Consider the following 16,839-nt stretch of genomic DNA (forward strand, 5'->3'; position numbering starts at 1 on the left):
TGCAAGGATAAGACGGGTTTGTATGGTCCCGTTACTGGGTATAAAAAGTCGATTTCTTTTGCAAATGCCAAAGACAAAAATTCTCGGATACATCTACGCCTATCATACACCTCTATTAAAAGACGGTACTCTGCGTTTAGTGGAATCAGTAGGATGTGGTTTGCTTATCTCCGCTACTAAACACCAATCAATCTGATGCCGCATAGTTCAGTAGGTGAATTTGCGACTGCCAAGCCGCGGGTTCTCGAATATCAGTGCAGTAGACAAGACCTTAACTATAGTAAGTATATAAACACATGGTGGTGATTACCACATAGCCTTTAATACTTTAATGCCTCCTCTAATATTTTACACTGGTTACTTTACCTTTGCTGCTTGCTTTTCTGATAGATATTCTCTTTGATATATAAAAAAGTCCTGGTTTTTTAACTCTTAAGTTCGCTTTGCTGATACTTTAAGCCTAAAAACATTCTAAACAAAAACTTGTCTTTGGCTTTTAACACTTAAAAGCTGATAATTTTAGCTGTGCTTCAATGCTTTTCTCTCTAATTGTGTTGTTTAAAGTGCTTTTAGCCTTAAGAGCTTCGCTTAATATGGCTGAACGGGTTATTTTGGCTGGAGATGAATGAAATAAATAAATAAATAAAAGGAAACAAACCGTTCGTTATTCAAAAAGCAGTTAAGAGCGTCAACAAAACCAACATGAGGGCACTTTTTTCCGCACATCATTCGCCTGTGCATTCATTGCAACAGACCGGCTCGGGGCACCGTCTACTGGGAATTGCCAGGCCATGCAGCTAACTTACTTATAAGCTTCGAGAACTTTCGGCTCGATTATCAACTATCAACTATTTGGATCACCGAGTTGCGTACCTATTAACCAGGACTTTGGTTCATACCAAGATGTAACAAAAGCTATGCGATGGATGGATGGCGCCGAAAGGGGAAGACTTTTAAAACCCGAATTCCAGATACAATGAGACAGGTTGGGAAAATGTATATCTATTGATGGGCAATGAGTCGAATCAAATATTTTTTTAACATTTTCAGACAATAAATGTGTATTTTCTATCCAATTTCATATTTACATGCCGGGCAAGAACGCCGACAATAGCCAACAAATGAAAATATTAAACCAATTGCGTAAAAGCTATAATAGAGAATAATTCCAAAATTGAGATTTGAGCAGAGATCCTAAAAAACTTTGCATTGAGTGAATTGTGAGGGGTTTTTAAATTTAAGCAAATATTTAGTAAAAATTTTAAATTCAAGTTGATTGCAATATTCGTGAAAAAATTTCATAAAGATCCGATTTGTGTTGTGCACTCATCATCGATGGAAGATGATGCTCTGCCACGCCAGCTATTGCAGTTGTAATAATCAGAAAAAAAAACATCCAAGTTTTTGTAAAATATTTATGTGCGACTTTACTTGAATATTGCTCAAAGTGTAATTTACAACATAAATATTTCTATGTATGCGTGAACGAATGTTCTCCGCTGTGTTCTTCTACTAACAACCGTTATGTTTATCAGGCAAACTTATCTTTCCTTTCGCACATCATTGTTGTGAAATTCTAAAAAAGTTGAAAATAGAAAATCGAAACTTCACCGATATGTGTTCATTGTTCGTTCGGGATTCATTCTAAAAATGGAAGCAATTTATAGTAAAAACTTTAAAAGCATTCGCAATCGGAATAAATTGTGTGTTCACCAAAATGTAGAAGATCTCATTGTGAAGATTTTTGAAGAGAAAGATTTGCCAGCATCAGGGCCATGAATCATGAGTGACACGCGTCTGCAGTTAACTAAAAATTTTTACTAAAAGTTTTCGCTAACTAACAGTGTGTTAACGTCAGTTGTGCGGAATCTTCTCGCATATCTTTAGCTGACGAAAAATTGCAAATCTTCATTTATGTATTCGCACTCGAAGTCGTAGAATACAGCTTTGCTACTTTGTAAACATCTTCCTTATTGAAATCAATCCACGGCTAACTTGATGTGATGATGAAAAAATCTTCTCTTCGAGGAATAAATTGTTAAATGAAATTCAGTTTACTCGCGCCGCAATGATGATGGATTAGCAGAAAAGGAATTTCGCTTATACAAATTAAAGGAAAACTGAAATTATGAGAATAAAGGTTCACCCATTCACTACTACTAGATGGGCAAAAAAAAAAAAAGAAGAGATTTGGATTTCAATTTTTGTCTCGCAATTGATTGCTAAAGTATAGATATTTGTTTCTTTCGCAAACATCAACTTTAACATTTTTAAATTCCTTTCCGAAATCTTTTCTAGTCAACCCTATATATGTTCTCATAAATATAGCATAAGTCTGCGTAAGTGTTCGCCCAATTTAAGAAACATTGCTCCTGGAGGTATAATTTTATTTCACTGCAGTAGTGAAACGTCATCATGTCCTCATATGGTATGTATAGGGAACACTGAACTTGCTATTTAGTGCAATCTTTGCTGTTATTGCATTTTATGTTGTTGTTGTCATGTTATTTTGTTTTTGTCTTGTTCATTTTTTTTTTTTTTTCATTTTTTTGCACATATGTATCTTTTCAGCGATAGATTAGTTTATATGCTTTTCTTCATAAAAACAATCTTACTTGAAGGAAAATAGATTCAAAGTATTTTTTTCTATTTTGTTGTAGATTTTCCTCAAAAAAAAAAATAAAAAAATTCTATTTTTACTTTATTCGTAAAATAAGACATTTCTTTTCACTTTTCTTTAAAGACAATTTTAATGCTTTCTTTTTACTGAGCAAATTTATTGTACATGTACACTTGGTAAGCAAAAAATTTATTTCTTGAAATATGCATATGTGGGGGTGTAGAAAAGCAGAAAAGCATCGTGAATGCTTTTTGAAGAATTTACGACAAATAGATTTAAGTAATTTGTGTAAAATTTACAAGCAAAAAACAAGAAAAAACATTGTAGTAGGCCGTGGCATACCATTAAATACCCTACACCTATTCGCTTAATATATTTGGTCATATAACAACTTTTTTAAAATAAGCCATTATGAGGGAAGTGGTCGAAAAAGTGTACCTATTCGAACCATTTTCAATAGTGCTTGCCCTTGGGACACAATACTTCGATGTACCAAAGCATCTGATAACTTGCAACCAAAATAGGATAACGATAATACATGATGGGCCGATGGACAGGCGGACAGACAAGCTTAGATCGATTCAGAAAGTAACTCTGTATTGATCGGTGTAATAAAAAGTGGGCCTATCTCATGGTCTTTCTGGGCGTCAAACTTAATATATTTGTGTATCACAAGTTACGTAGGATATTAAAATAATTGAAAAAAATAAGAATAAAGAAAACCGCATTCCAATCTTGGAAATATTCAGAGCATTTTATTTGTTGTTGTCGCTTTGTCGCCAAATTAAGTATTTTTGGGGTAATCTGCACGATTTTTACAATAAAAATAATTCTAGAACATGGAACCCATAGCGGTTTTTTCGTACGGCATCTTGTTGACATACTTTTCTTTTAAAATTGCAGCATTTTTCGTGTATTCATCCACCGAAAGATGGAATTTATTATGTCAAACCGTCTTACCCTCGGAGAGCAACACTTGCACGAAAACTTGCACTTGATACCTTACGCGAAAACATTAAAAGTTCTCTTTACATATGTTGATTGAAACCTAATTTCGACTTTCTTAAGCCGATTTAGCATTTTCAAGATGTCTGCATCTCAACCTATAGGTATATCGCCCAATCAAATTCTGGTTCCTAATGTAGGTAGTGGATCTGTTTTGTTATTGTAGCTAGAAGTAACTTTTAGTAAAATAAGCCATTCCCAGAGATGGATGTCGAAGTAGTAACGCAGTAATCCCTCAATCTACGGATAGTTAGGTTATTACTCAGGCTAAAATCTAAAATGCTTTCTACTTACCTTGATTCAGCAAGCACAGAAGTTTCTTGTGGAAACTTGCTTACAACCTGATAAGCATTTCTACATTTTCCCAACAGCTTCCACATTTTCAGAACGGATAGATTAAATCGAATTGGCGGAACTACCTCGCCATCCCACTTACTAGAATTTTCAGTTCTTCTGAAGTTGAATTCGTTACCACTCGAGCAAAAATTGCTAAGAAAAATATATTTTTAACTTGTGCAGTGAAATAAATGTGCAAACATAGAAAAAACTCGAGTCCTCTTTGCTATTAAGAGAACGGCAATAAAAAATTCGGGTACAGCCGAATATAATTTTCCAATTTTTTTTTTTTTTAATTTCTTTGCCAAAATATATCACTTGACGTTGATTGAACATGTTTGCAAACTTTTTCTAACAAATCAATTTATTTCGCGCCAACTTTGCATGCGTTATTATAGTTATCCCAACACGCACCGCGTGTCTGCGCTCTGCGGAATTACTACTGTCTGCGACTTGACGCATGAGAAACTTGAAGCAAGTTGAACTGTAACCGAAATATGGTCTCAACAAGACCGAGCCATATATCACATATAGGAAAACAATCAATTAATTTTTTGGGAACAAAGTTCGGTGAGACATAATCCCAAAGAAATTCTCCATATTACGAAGTTTCGCAGTTGTTTAACTGCAAATTAATCAAAACTAGTTGCTGGATGTTTTAACTTTGCATTTTAAATCTTGAAATTTCAAGATGTTACCAAAAGCAGGCAGATGGATTACACAAGATTAAACGAAAGGTTAAACAACGGCCTATTCATTTCCGTTCAACTCACATGGCTAAAAAACATATATAGACTTTTGGTTATCCTTTCCGAATATTACACTTGCCATGACAAGGTTAATATACCTTCATTTTTCGATAACTGTTATGTACGAAAAATAGGAAAACTACGTTAAAGAAATATTTTTTATGAAACTCAAGACTCGTGAACTCATAATGAAAGAAATATTTACCTACTTCTATATTTTTGTGCTTGCCGCCAGCAGATAGACCTATGTTACGTTTTTAAGTTCCTACGGAAGACCCATAGATAAGCATTAAAGATCATATCATATATGCATAAATCGTATAAAATATTCTCCGTTCTGTCTCCACATTCTTCTAACTTCATCTGTTGTTGCCTTTCGCAAGATTAAAAAAGAATTTGTCAAAGCTTGTTATTAAATATATTTTTCGATTAATGCAGCCGATCAATTTTCATTAAAAAAAAAAAAATAAACAAAAATACACCAAGCGAAAGAAAATTTAGAATAAATTTTAAATTTTAAAGAGGAACGCCCACAAAAATTTAAAACGACGGCATAAATAAAACCTATTATCTCATCGGGATTATATAAGTACCGTATTCATATCACTTTTAACTTTAGATGAGGCTCAAACCCATAAAGACCCTTAATATCAATTGGTTTAGCAAGCATCTTTCTATCTATACATCGGTTGATTATGGGATTTTGTTACTACAAAAAATTGAAATAGAAATGGAAACAACATATACGGCAGTACATACTCTTCAATTGCCTATGGATTAAGACAAACGCTTCAAAATGTATGTAGAAATGTGATATTTGGTGAAGAGAAGAATTCTTTTCGCTTGATACGCTTTATAAGTATACTATGTCGCTAATATTGTTTACACTTAGTACATCACTAGCATCTGAAAACACATTTTCATGCAGATGTTTGTGCTAAATTTTTTGTATTATGTTTGTAGGGTAGAAAGACTCTTCACTAAATACATCACAACGTACCTGCTGAATATCGTGTTGACTTCAAAGCATATATTCATAGGATTTAGCAACATTTTCGTGGTACTTACCTTATTTGCACAAGCCTGTACGTGCGGTAAGTGCGGATCAGCTGATTTAACCTATTTTCCTATTGATGCTCTAATTAGAAAAGTGCATAGCTTTGACGTCGCAATAAGAAGAAGGAGGGGCTATTAAGAAAAAATTTAGATTTTTTCTGTTCAAAAGAATTTTGTCTTGTAACAGCAACGGACAGATAAACTAAGAATAGGTAAAACTTCTAACAGACATATCGACTTGATAGAAGTAATTCCGTTTTCAGTGCCAATGAGAAATACATATAGTCTGCGTGTTCTCCGGGATGAGCAATACGTGTAACAATTAATCCTCACCGAAGTTTCATGAAAGAGGACGCTTACTGGCAAAGGCTCGTCGAATGAAGTGTATTCTCCATTGTGAGAGCGAAAACAAATGAAATTGTTGTTGTGAATGAGTTGCGAGTAATGAGTTGTCGAAAAAATGGTCCGATCCAAACCATCTCCAATACCGCCCGTCGTTCGATCACTGTACCAAATTTCACCAAATTATCTCACAAATTACGACCTGTGTGGTTCGAACATAAATCTACATAGACAGACATCACACGGACTGACAGGCTTAGATTGATTTAGAAAATGATTCTCAATCGATTGGTGTAATGAATGGGTCGGTGGTGGGTCTGTCTTATACACTTCTGCGATTTATTAATGCCCGCGCAAACATAATACCAAACCCTGTACCATAAAAGGTGTAGGGTGTAATGAAGTGAATGAAAATCGCGTTTCATGAAAACGTGTTTAAGCGTATATAGACGACCTATATGCTAGTTTCGATAAACAACTTACTTTGAAGAAACTCTTTATACGAGCTGGCAAGTCGCGGTAAAAGTTTTTCTTGTAAAGTTTTTTTTCCATTTCTAAAGGAAGATAAAAGAAACGTACGGGGCAGGTTTCTTTACAGCAAAATCTCTGTTTATCTTCTAGTTTTTATCGCAATATCCGAAATATCCGACAACTTATCTTCGTTCCACTGATTTTGTTAATTGGAAAGAAAGAGACAGAGAGAGGGAGAGGTACTTGTTATGTTTTTATATTTTCTTATAGGAAGTAAGAAATAAATGAAATGTTTTGCTAAAAAAGCAACAGTGTGTGCGTGTTACTAAACAACAAACTACTAAGTTGCTCCTACCAACAGCTAACGGAATACTATGGCAACGGCAAAATTCAAAACATATTTCGAAAAAAGTTACTAAAAAATCCTGCATGGCGATGTTAACATTAAATAAAATATTTAAAAAAATCAATTGCAATGAAGTTGAAAACTCATATTTGTAAGAAATCGAGCACTTATGAAAATCGTGAATTTGCTTTCACTCCCACGTCGAGTGCAAGCAAAGAAAAACCTCTTGATAAACCGCAAAAAAACGATAATGAAAAGCTATGGCAAAATTTACCTTTAAGTTGTGTGGATTGGAGTAGTAACGATGAAATATATTTTGTAAGGTAAGTGACGAACTGCTCGACAAAGTAAATTAAAATGTAGCATACATAGTCCATATTAAATTCGTATAGTGATGATCATCAAATATATAAATGGAGCTGTCAAACTCGCGAGTCGGTGGAGGTGGCCAAACTGCCAGACGATTTCATACCCACTGATTTGCATTGGCTGTTGTTAGGCGGACGGGGTAGCGGTGGTGGCAAGGGTAGCGATACTTTGCTTATTTGCAGTAATGATGGACGTTTTGTCATATTGAATAAGAGTGGTCGAGTGGAAAGAAGCATAACGGCTCATGCAGCGGCTATAAGTACAGGTCGCTGGAGTCCCGACGGAGCAGGCTTGCTAACAGGTAATAGATTTGAATGCATAACTCTACTATTCAAAAAATTAAAGTCTAATTATTTGTTATCGTTGCAGCTGGGGAAGATGGCATTATTAAAATTTGGTCACGTTCAGGAATGTTACGTTCCACAGTAGTCCAAAATGATGAACCTATACGATGCGCTTGTTGGTCACCCAATTCAAACTCGATTGCGTTTAGTCAATGCCTGCACATTTCTATAAAACCTTTAGCAGCCAATAGCAAACTCTTAAAAGTAAGTAATACAGTAAATAATTTCTTTCTTCTCTGTTTTTTGTGTGTCCTATTGTCCTATTTTCCTATTGTCTACCTGGCAGTGGCGCGCTCATGAAGGCATGATTTTGTCATTGAGCTGGTCAGCTCAATCGCCAATAATAGCTTCCGGTGGTGAGGATTTTCGCTTTAAAATCTGGGATACGCAGGGATCTAATCTATTTACGAGTTCGATAGAAGAGAATGCCATCACTTCGATTGCTTTTAATCCTGAAAAGGATCTCCTGCTTGTCGGATCTTTCAATATGCTAAAGCTTTGTTCAAACGCGGGTGTAAGCTAATCTAATTTTAATTTTACATCTGAAGAAGCTTTCTTTTACTCTTTTTAAGTGGTCCTATAGCACAAATCGTTTTAATCAACCTATTGTGGGTTCATTTCTTTCACTCTCTTGGTCTGCTGATGGTACTCAAGTATGTTGTGGTACCTCAAATGGTCAGCTAATTGTAGGTCATATAGTTCAAAAGCAGCTGATTGTGCGTAATTTAAAAGCCACTACTGCAGGCCGCAAAGCGTTACTCTTGGAAGACATCACTAATGGCAGTAGCGATGTCTTGGACTTCAGCGAACGGATCATAAATTTTGCTTTAGGTTACGGTCATTTGATTGTAGCGACTTCGAATCAAATCCACATTTATAATGAAAAGTATATAAATACTCCGATAATCGTGGATGGTCGTACCGATACTCGGGCTATAGAAGTGGGTAAAAAGTAGGTTTCAAAATTTTTTTTATTTTTTTCTTTTTTTCTTCTTGTTCACTTTCTTGCACTGTTGGGTGTTTTGGTAGATTTTTTATGGTCTTGGATTCAACTTCCATTTGGATTTATACTTACACTGGACGTTTGCATGTAAATCCCCGTTATCCGGGCTCTCAGGCTCAAATATCGACGCTGAACTGGCGTAATTTGAGTTTGGGTTTAGATACATTAGTGGTACGTGACAATGCCGACAATAAAGGTAGTAAAGAAAATTCAATGTAAATAATTGTTTAAAAATCTTAGTGCATTTTCAATTTTCAAAAGCTTTGCATATTTTTGATCTTATACCTGGAGCAACGAGACAATATGAGCCCTTTACCTTAAAAGCTAAAACACCAATATCCGAAATTGCTGCTTGCCGGGCTGGCAGCGTTGATGATCAGTTCGTTGTATTGATTGACAATAATCGCGAACTATACATAACTGAGACACGTAATCTGAATAGTAGTAATGAACGCTCTGCTCTCATGGGATCAGCTAATGATAACATTAATGGAGAAATTTATAAAATTGGCACCCAAGTTACGACAGTAAAATGGGCCAGTGAATCAAATATATTGGTAGGTGTTCATGATGCTTGTTATAGTGTCTGGTATTGTCCAGGAGAGGGTTCTGCTGATCCCACCATAATAGCATTGACTACTGTGACTATAGACACTACGTAAGTCATTGTTCTTATGAGTTTTGTAAACTTTTGTAAACAAAATCATTTATATTTAGAGAGTTTGGTAAACATATTACTATTGAGTCTTTTGAAGACGCCGTAGTAACTTTTAGATGTTCGGGAGCTCTGCTTGCCGTTAATGTCAATATATATTGCGAAATTTTACATCGATGTTTAATGGAAGGTCAGTGGCAACAGGCTTTACGTATTTGTCGCTCAGCTCAGAATGCCTATCTGTGGGGCACTTTGGCTGCTACAGCCACACGAAAGAATCAATTGCAGATCAGCGAAGAAGCTTATGCAGCAGCTCTGCAAGTTGACAAAGTCACATATTTACAATACATTAAGACTTTGGATCCCTCTAGCCCTGACTACATGGCTGAGAATTCTCTAATGCTGGGGCGTCTGCTTGAAGCCGAGACAATATTAATCCATAACGGAAAATACCGTGAAGCAGTCTCTCTTTGCTTGCGTATGCATAATTGGCGCAAAGCATTGGAAATATCGCAGAAATATGATACGACACTTCTGCACACAGTTCTCGATCAAAGGAATAAATATTTAAAAGCTTTAAGCAGGGACGAATGGGACAAACAGTTTTTAAATTTAATGACAAATGAAATCGAAACGATATGAACTGTGAATAGAAGAGTGAGCATATAGTTCTTCGGTGCTCAATAAACTTTATAAATCTTCATGGTAGTTAAATAATAATTTTTTGTTCAATATTAAAGAACCAAGTGAGCGCAACAAAAGGAGCAGAGAGTGAGCAGAGTGAAAGTGGCCTTTCTGATCTCACTCATTATATATTAAAAGACTCGATTATGTTCTTGAATTGATCTAACATAACTTCGCTAATTTATACTTCTTCATAATGTTATAACAATAAATTATAAAATTTAAATTTATTTTCATTTGGCAATGCCTTCATTTTAATATTAACAGCTTGTGATTAGCTTTCGACGAAAAAGAGCTTTACGCTTACTGTTAAAATTAAAAGCTTTTATTGACAGAAGTTTTTCAACACTAAGAATGTTATTGCAAGTGTTTTATTAACATTCCCGGTCGTAAATGTTACAGATTTCATTTTCATTGCGAGAGCGAAAATGACGTAATTGCTAGAGCATTCAAATTTTAAAGACTTTTACTCCATGTAAGCTCAAAATAGTAAAAATAATTAATTGAAAAATTTCATCTATCTTGGTTTTTGAACATTACAGCATTCATGTTATAGATAATCATTCATTCTCTAAGTAACTTTACAAAATATATCTAATCAAATTTCGTATAACTTCAACATCATGTAATTTTGAAAATATATTCTATCTACTTTTGCAACTCAATGAAGCCTTTCATCGCGGTAAAAAGTCAATTTTTTCAAAACCTTATGAACAATCACGAACTACTCATCACTTGTATACACTTCCTTTTCTTGCTTTTCAAGTAATTTATTATTATTATCACCATTTTGATATATATATAGAGATCGAATGAATAACATCTCCATCTTGCTTTTTAAAAATGATAGACTACATGATTGGTCTAGTGTTTCTAATGGAGATAAACATTTTAGTGATGTTAACTTCTCCAGGTACAGATACTCCGAATACGACTGCAATTGCAAATTGGAGTAGTAGACTTCGTATTCCATGCATCGGGCTGGTAAGTCTGCTTGCTTGGGACTCGGCATCCAAAAAAACTTTAATTTGATGTCACTAAGCAGCAATGGCATTCATTAGTTTGCTAAAAGTGTTCCGTGCGGAATTTAAGGGAAATTCGATTTACTTTTATGATTGACATATCATCTGCTGTCTAAGGCTTTTCAAGCAAGCATTGTGGCTTAAGGCAGAGCTCCAGTCTCGGCTAGAAATGTTGAAGCATTTTCGGGTAGGATATAATTAATCTGGACCTCACCTGTGCCACCCACTGCCGCATGGGCCAGGAACTCTTTTCAACAATTAATTTGTAAAAAAAGTAAAAACAATAATTTTTGTTTCTATTTGTTCCAAAGAGGATTTTTAAGCTAAAATAAGCATTGTATCATAGGCTGGTATAATAATATGAGTGGAAAATAAATAATTAATTATAAAATTATATAATAACTCATCTAGGAATGTTTCTTAGAGAAACTAAAAACAAAAAAAAATTTATCACATATTAAAACTAATATAAGAAATTTCAAATAATTTTCTATAACGCAAAAGAGTCTGAGAATATTTTCTGGGAATTAATATATATTTAGCTTATAATTTTTAAAATTTTTTTTTTTTTCTTCGCAAAATAGTTCCGATAAAATATTTCCTTATAAGAAAATAAAATGAAAAAAAAACTTGATTAAGTCTCTTTAAAACAACATTCCTAAAAAACATTTTAATATTTTAATTTGCAATTTTATGATAAGGATGCTGCTAAATACCGTTAAAGTCATTAAAATAAGCAAAGTAGAGAAAGAAGGTTCATGGCGAAAACAAATAAAAAGTCAAATAAATATACAAGTCTGCGGCTTTGTTTAACCTATTTTTTGATTCAAGGCATTTTATAATAGGTCTTATTATTTCATAATAGGATGCCATGAGCCATTAGCACTATTTCAATATATAATACAACAGCATCACAAACTCGCAATATAATTGTATACTTGCACAAACGTTCTAGGAATTGTAATGGCGGTTTCTTTCATCTCTTTGCGAAGTAAGTATTAAGGATTATTTATGGGTAAACCTTTTGCGGATTATGATAGACAGGCTGAAGTTGGCATATGAATTCGTTAAAATGCGGCTTAGACAGTGAAAACTGTGTTAGCGCAAAAGCAGTCTGCTCGGCAATAAAGTTAGTTTATAAATAAAAAACAAAAAAAAACAACGAGCTGGACACATATTAAGGTCCCAGGCAAAGAGCTTTGTGCTCATATTGAGCCTTTTTCTTACAACGCGCCAATTCACTCGCTGAATATTCAAGAGGAAGGAGAAGAAGAAGAGGAAGCAGAGCAATAATACTCATCTATAAGTTTCGTATGAAGTTTTTTTCATTTTTCTAGCAAACATTTCCAGATGCAGCTAATTTAGATTATTGGGATGTTATGGTTACAGTAAGCAAAATACCGAGGTAAAGACCGAATAATAATCTTAGTTGATAGTGGAAAAATTATCAAGGAGTAATACAATTTTTTGCCATAAAACTAATTGCAAGCCCAGAGCAGGCTTCGCAATAAGCTTATGCTTTCGGCAATGTTCACCATAGTTTACTGGGCAAAAACAAGTTGTATAGACTTTATATATCACTTTTATCAGATGAATGCAATAATGAAACTACGAAACAAATACGCTGAGTATAGGGCAAAGGCTGCTCTAAATTTTTTAGAAAAATATTCTTTTTCTTATTCTCTTAAGAAGTAACATTGCTGTAAGCAAGTCGTCAAGTTTTTCCCTTAACAGATACCTAGACCCTTTTAAAATATGGGAACACAATGCATTATGCGAAAAGAATTCTTTCCTTGAAATTTCCGATTTTTTCCCGAAGCCCTCCGAAAGGACCACCTGCGCCATATGAATACTTGCGGAGATGTTACAGCCTAAGGTCCTACCTATTGATTCCTTGCTTCTTTAATCCTCTAGCAAGCATGTTTAGAGTAAACATAAAATATTTCGTTTTATTCAAAAATATATATAGAGAAACTTGTTTTCAAAATTTTTATACAGTGACTTGAAGTAAGAGTCATCGCTAGGGGAATGTAACCTTTTTAAGTATAATTATTTATAATTTTTTCTATTTTTTCCGTACATTAATTGTGCTTGACTGATGCAATTAAAATCGAATATCCGATTTTCAGACCTATTTCCAGGAAACGATATCAGATATTGTTCTGCAAGGTATTGTCAAACTTCACAATGAACGATTGCTTCTAACTTAATTTTTAACCCTCAAATGCAGGTATTATATTTTATTATTGTGTATTATATTATTGTTATTTATTGGTGCAATTTGTTAACAGCAAATGCAACAGTTACGTGTCTTTACACGTAAATGCAAATTTACTGAGATGGAAGAATTCAAAGCACTTTGTGCTTTTACATGTACACGAAAAGTAAAAACACAATCTTGAGCCAAAGCTCGCCATTAAATACCCTACACCAGTTCGCGTGATAACTTTTCATAATATAGGAACTGATCCGATCTGAATCACTTTCAATAACAGTTTCGTTCTTAAGACGAAACTTATTAACGCATCAAATTTCATCAAAGTATCTCCGGCCTGCACAAGAAAAATAGTTAAACATACGGACAAATGAGCTCAGAATCGGTATTATAAAATCACTATCTATTCCAATTTCTTCAGGATTTTACATACATTTGCACGGAATTAATATACCCTTGTGCCACAAGTGATGAAGAGTATAATGAAATATGAATTTCTAAATAAAAAGTTGAGAAAATATGACATCAAACATTTTTCTATCTTCACAACGTGTATTCCATTAGTTTTCTAGGTCTTTTCAGCACGAGGTAAAGTATTGATTGTATTGATGTTTTCATGTAATAAACTCGTATATCAAGCGGGATGAGTTTTTTTTTTTTTTTTTAATTCCAACATTCCAATGTAATGGCGGTGATAAAAATCGACTCTCTTTTGAAATGGAAACCTGTCTCTATTTAATTTAATCGCAGCAGGACAAATTTGGTAGTTTCTTTATATTTACCATAATTTATTAATATGAAGACGAAGTTGTGATAATATTTATTAAGATGTACAACGGGCGCAATGGTGCAATTTCATCAACGCGAAAACATTTAGTTCAAAAGTTCAAAATTTACATTTATTGCATACTTTTTTTTTTTTTGTTTGCAGTTCATTTACTTCACTTCGATAACAGTCTCTTAGAAGAATAGAAATTTTTTATTTTAGTTACAAGTCAATCTAAATTGTCGTGTCTTGCCATGACATGATTGATTTGTTTTAGCATTGTAAGCTGCTCTAGTAATCGTTTAACTTGCAATGAAAACCACGTTTTTTATTACAATATTTCAACTAATTTATCATAAATTCTTCAAGCCAAGTAAATTGCTTTAGTAAAAACGATTGTTTGATGTAATGTTTAGAAAACCGGTATTTTTGCTGCATTAATTCAATTGTATTTTTTTTATATTCCTGTGAAGTAGCTCATTACATATATATATATATATATATGAATGTATATCTCCCCTTATAATTGTATTGAAAAAAAAATATATATTTTTTTTCTTTTTAATAAGCTGGCGAGAACATAGGTTCACCCGCCAGACCCCTTAAAATGTTGTGAGCAGCAACAATGGCCATGTCGGTGCGCGTACGTTTGGTAGCTGAACCAATATGCGGCGTAATGACTTTTATGTTATAAAAGAAAAAGGAAAGAAACTTGATTTCATTTACTTGAATAATAATTTAAAAAAAAAAACAAAAAAAAGAAAAATTTCCATAACTTCAAAGTCAACCACAAATGCTTGATAAAAGCAAAGATTGAAAGATTTACTTACCAATGTTGGGTAGTGTGAGTAAAGGATCATCGGCAGGTAAAGGTTCAGAATCCACAACATCGATTCCAGCAGCAAATATCTGTTGAGTCTTTAAAGCTGTATACAAATCCTTTTGGTTAACAATGGCTGAAGAGTAAGAAGAAAAAGTTAATTAAATTTCATTTGATTTTTTTAAAAATTAAACCGCAAAAGCGAACTTACGCCCTCGGGCAATGTTAACTAATACTGCCGTCGGTTTCATTTGCTGGAAGGCGGTAGAGTTGAAAGCTCCTTGAGTCTCGGGCGTTAAAGGGGCTGCTATAAATATAATATCGCTTTTCTCTACTAATTCTGTGAAAGGAACTTTCTTAGCGTTGAATTGCTTTTCCTTATCCTCGCCTATAGCATGACGCGTGGTATACAATATGCCAGCAATATCGAAACCTTGTAAACGTTGAGCTATTGTTTGCCCGATATTGCCGAAACCGTAGAAACCCACGGTCGCATTACGTATATCCTGACCCCACATCCAATTGATATGATAGTTCTCCCACGTAGACCTAACAAGTGAAGTTTCTTTAGCCTTCGTTGATATTAACAAAAAACAAAAAAGAAGCAAATTTACACTCACGTTTCGATCTTGCGGCGTCCTTCTTGCAAACGTCTGGCGGCCGCTAGCATAAGACCCATAGCTAAATCGGCCACTGCCGCACTTAGTACTATCGGGGTATGACCCAAAGGAATTTTGTGACTTTTCAAGAGTTCCACATCCACATAATCAATACCAGCCGACATAGTAGTGATTGCTTTCAATTGTGGCCCTGCAGCCTTTAACACTTGATCATTTAAAGGTTCATGAGAACCCCATAGGAATGCATGTACGCCTTTAGCTTTTTCCAAGATCTCAGTACGATTTGGCGGCAAACTTTCGCATACAATTACCTCAGTTACCTGGCTCAAAAGATCTAAAGCCTCTTTCGGCACCTCGGGATGAGTAACTAAGACTTTATAAGACTGTTTCGGTTCTTCTTGCCTTTCTTTGCTTTGTTGCTCGATATCGGCCATTTTATCTCTTCGTCCCGAACGTGCAGCCCCATTGTGATAAAAATTTAGAATAACACAAAAAATGAAAAAATAAAACTTGAGATTACACATGTTTCGCGAAACAAAGACAACTTTTTAAACCAAATTTCGCGAAAAACTATTGCCGCAGAATCAATAAGTTTTGTAAGTTCTGTGTCTTTACAAGAACTGTTTAATAGTTCTTTAAACGATGGTCTATTTAAATTGTAACACATTTGTGGTATTAAAAAAAAAAAACACAGATTTTGCTTTATTTTTCTTCACATGGGATTTCATAGAACTCTTTATCTGTCTTACTCTCAGAAATACTTACTCTCTAAAAAAGCTCTTAAAGTAAATCAACGCTTGCCCCCGATACGAAAACCACGCACGAACTTCTGCTAATACGAGAGGTTGACAGTTTACTGAAAGCATTCGCTGTTTTGCAGGCAACATTATCAGCCGCCTTTGACTTAAATTGCAGTTATCTCTTCAAATCTGACGGCTGTACTCTTACTTACTTACTTACTTACTTCTCTAAAGCACAGTGAGCACTAAGGTTTTTTGTGCAATTAAGTAAAAATAATTACAGTAGTATCAGCGTAAAATCGCTTATAAGTAATCTAAACTAAATGAAGTCTAAAAATAGATGCAGCGATAGTCAGTCCCGAAGGTCTTTATAACTGAGCGAACACAGATATTATTATTATTATTATTATTATTATTAATTTAGTAAGAGAAATAAATTCCAAGACTAAAGTCTTAAAGCATTAGCATCTAGGGCTGTCGGCTACCGCACTTGAGATTTGAATACACGACCATTGAGTTCGTTCGTTGTCGAGATTCTTTGCTTTCGGTCACTCAGACGGCTAATAAATTATTATTTCTTGTACCCGCTATACAGAGTTTATTAGGCTTTTGAAGCCAAGGAAAACTTATTGAATTATTAGTCGACCTGGGCGGTGTATATATCTGTTGAAATTTC

The 16,839-nt window shown here is 34.3% G+C and overlaps 2 protein-coding genes across 2 annotated transcripts; one reads left to right on the forward strand and one right to left on the reverse strand.

The window, feature by feature from the left end:
- Positions 1–7,024: 7,024 nt before the first annotated feature.
- LOC119635395 (intraflagellar transport protein 80 homolog) lies at positions 7,025–10,248 on the forward strand. The gene is made up of 8 exons (XM_038030202.1): positions 7,025–7,248; positions 7,318–7,595; positions 7,664–7,842; positions 7,925–8,152; positions 8,211–8,590; positions 8,668–8,837; positions 8,903–9,299; positions 9,359–10,248. Exons 1-8 carry the CDS (start codon positions 7,055–7,057, stop codon positions 9,936–9,938), a joined length of 2,406 nt encoding a protein of 801 aa, XP_037886130.1. The 5' UTR covers positions 7,025–7,054; the 3' UTR covers positions 9,939–10,248.
- Positions 10,249–14,087: 3,839 nt separating this feature from the next.
- On the reverse strand, positions 14,088–16,045 carry LOC119635392 (glyoxylate reductase/hydroxypyruvate reductase-like). Its single transcript, XM_038030200.1, has 4 exons — positions 15,424–16,045; positions 15,015–15,352; positions 14,814–14,939; positions 14,088–14,663 (listed from the first exon to the last, which is right to left on the reverse strand). The coding sequence occupies exons 1-4, from the start codon at positions 15,945–15,947 to the stop codon at positions 14,545–14,547; spliced, it is 1,107 nt and encodes a 368-aa protein (XP_037886128.1). The 5' UTR covers positions 15,948–16,045; the 3' UTR covers positions 14,088–14,544.
- Between the last annotated feature and the right edge of the window lie 794 nt (positions 16,046–16,839).

Source organism: Glossina fuscipes, unplaced genomic scaffold (genome assembly GCF_014805625.2).
Source record: "Glossina fuscipes isolate IAEA_lab_2018 unplaced genomic scaffold, Yale_Gfus_2 26, whole genome shotgun sequence".
NCBI lineage: Eukaryota > Metazoa > Arthropoda > Insecta > Diptera > Glossinidae > Glossina > Glossina fuscipes.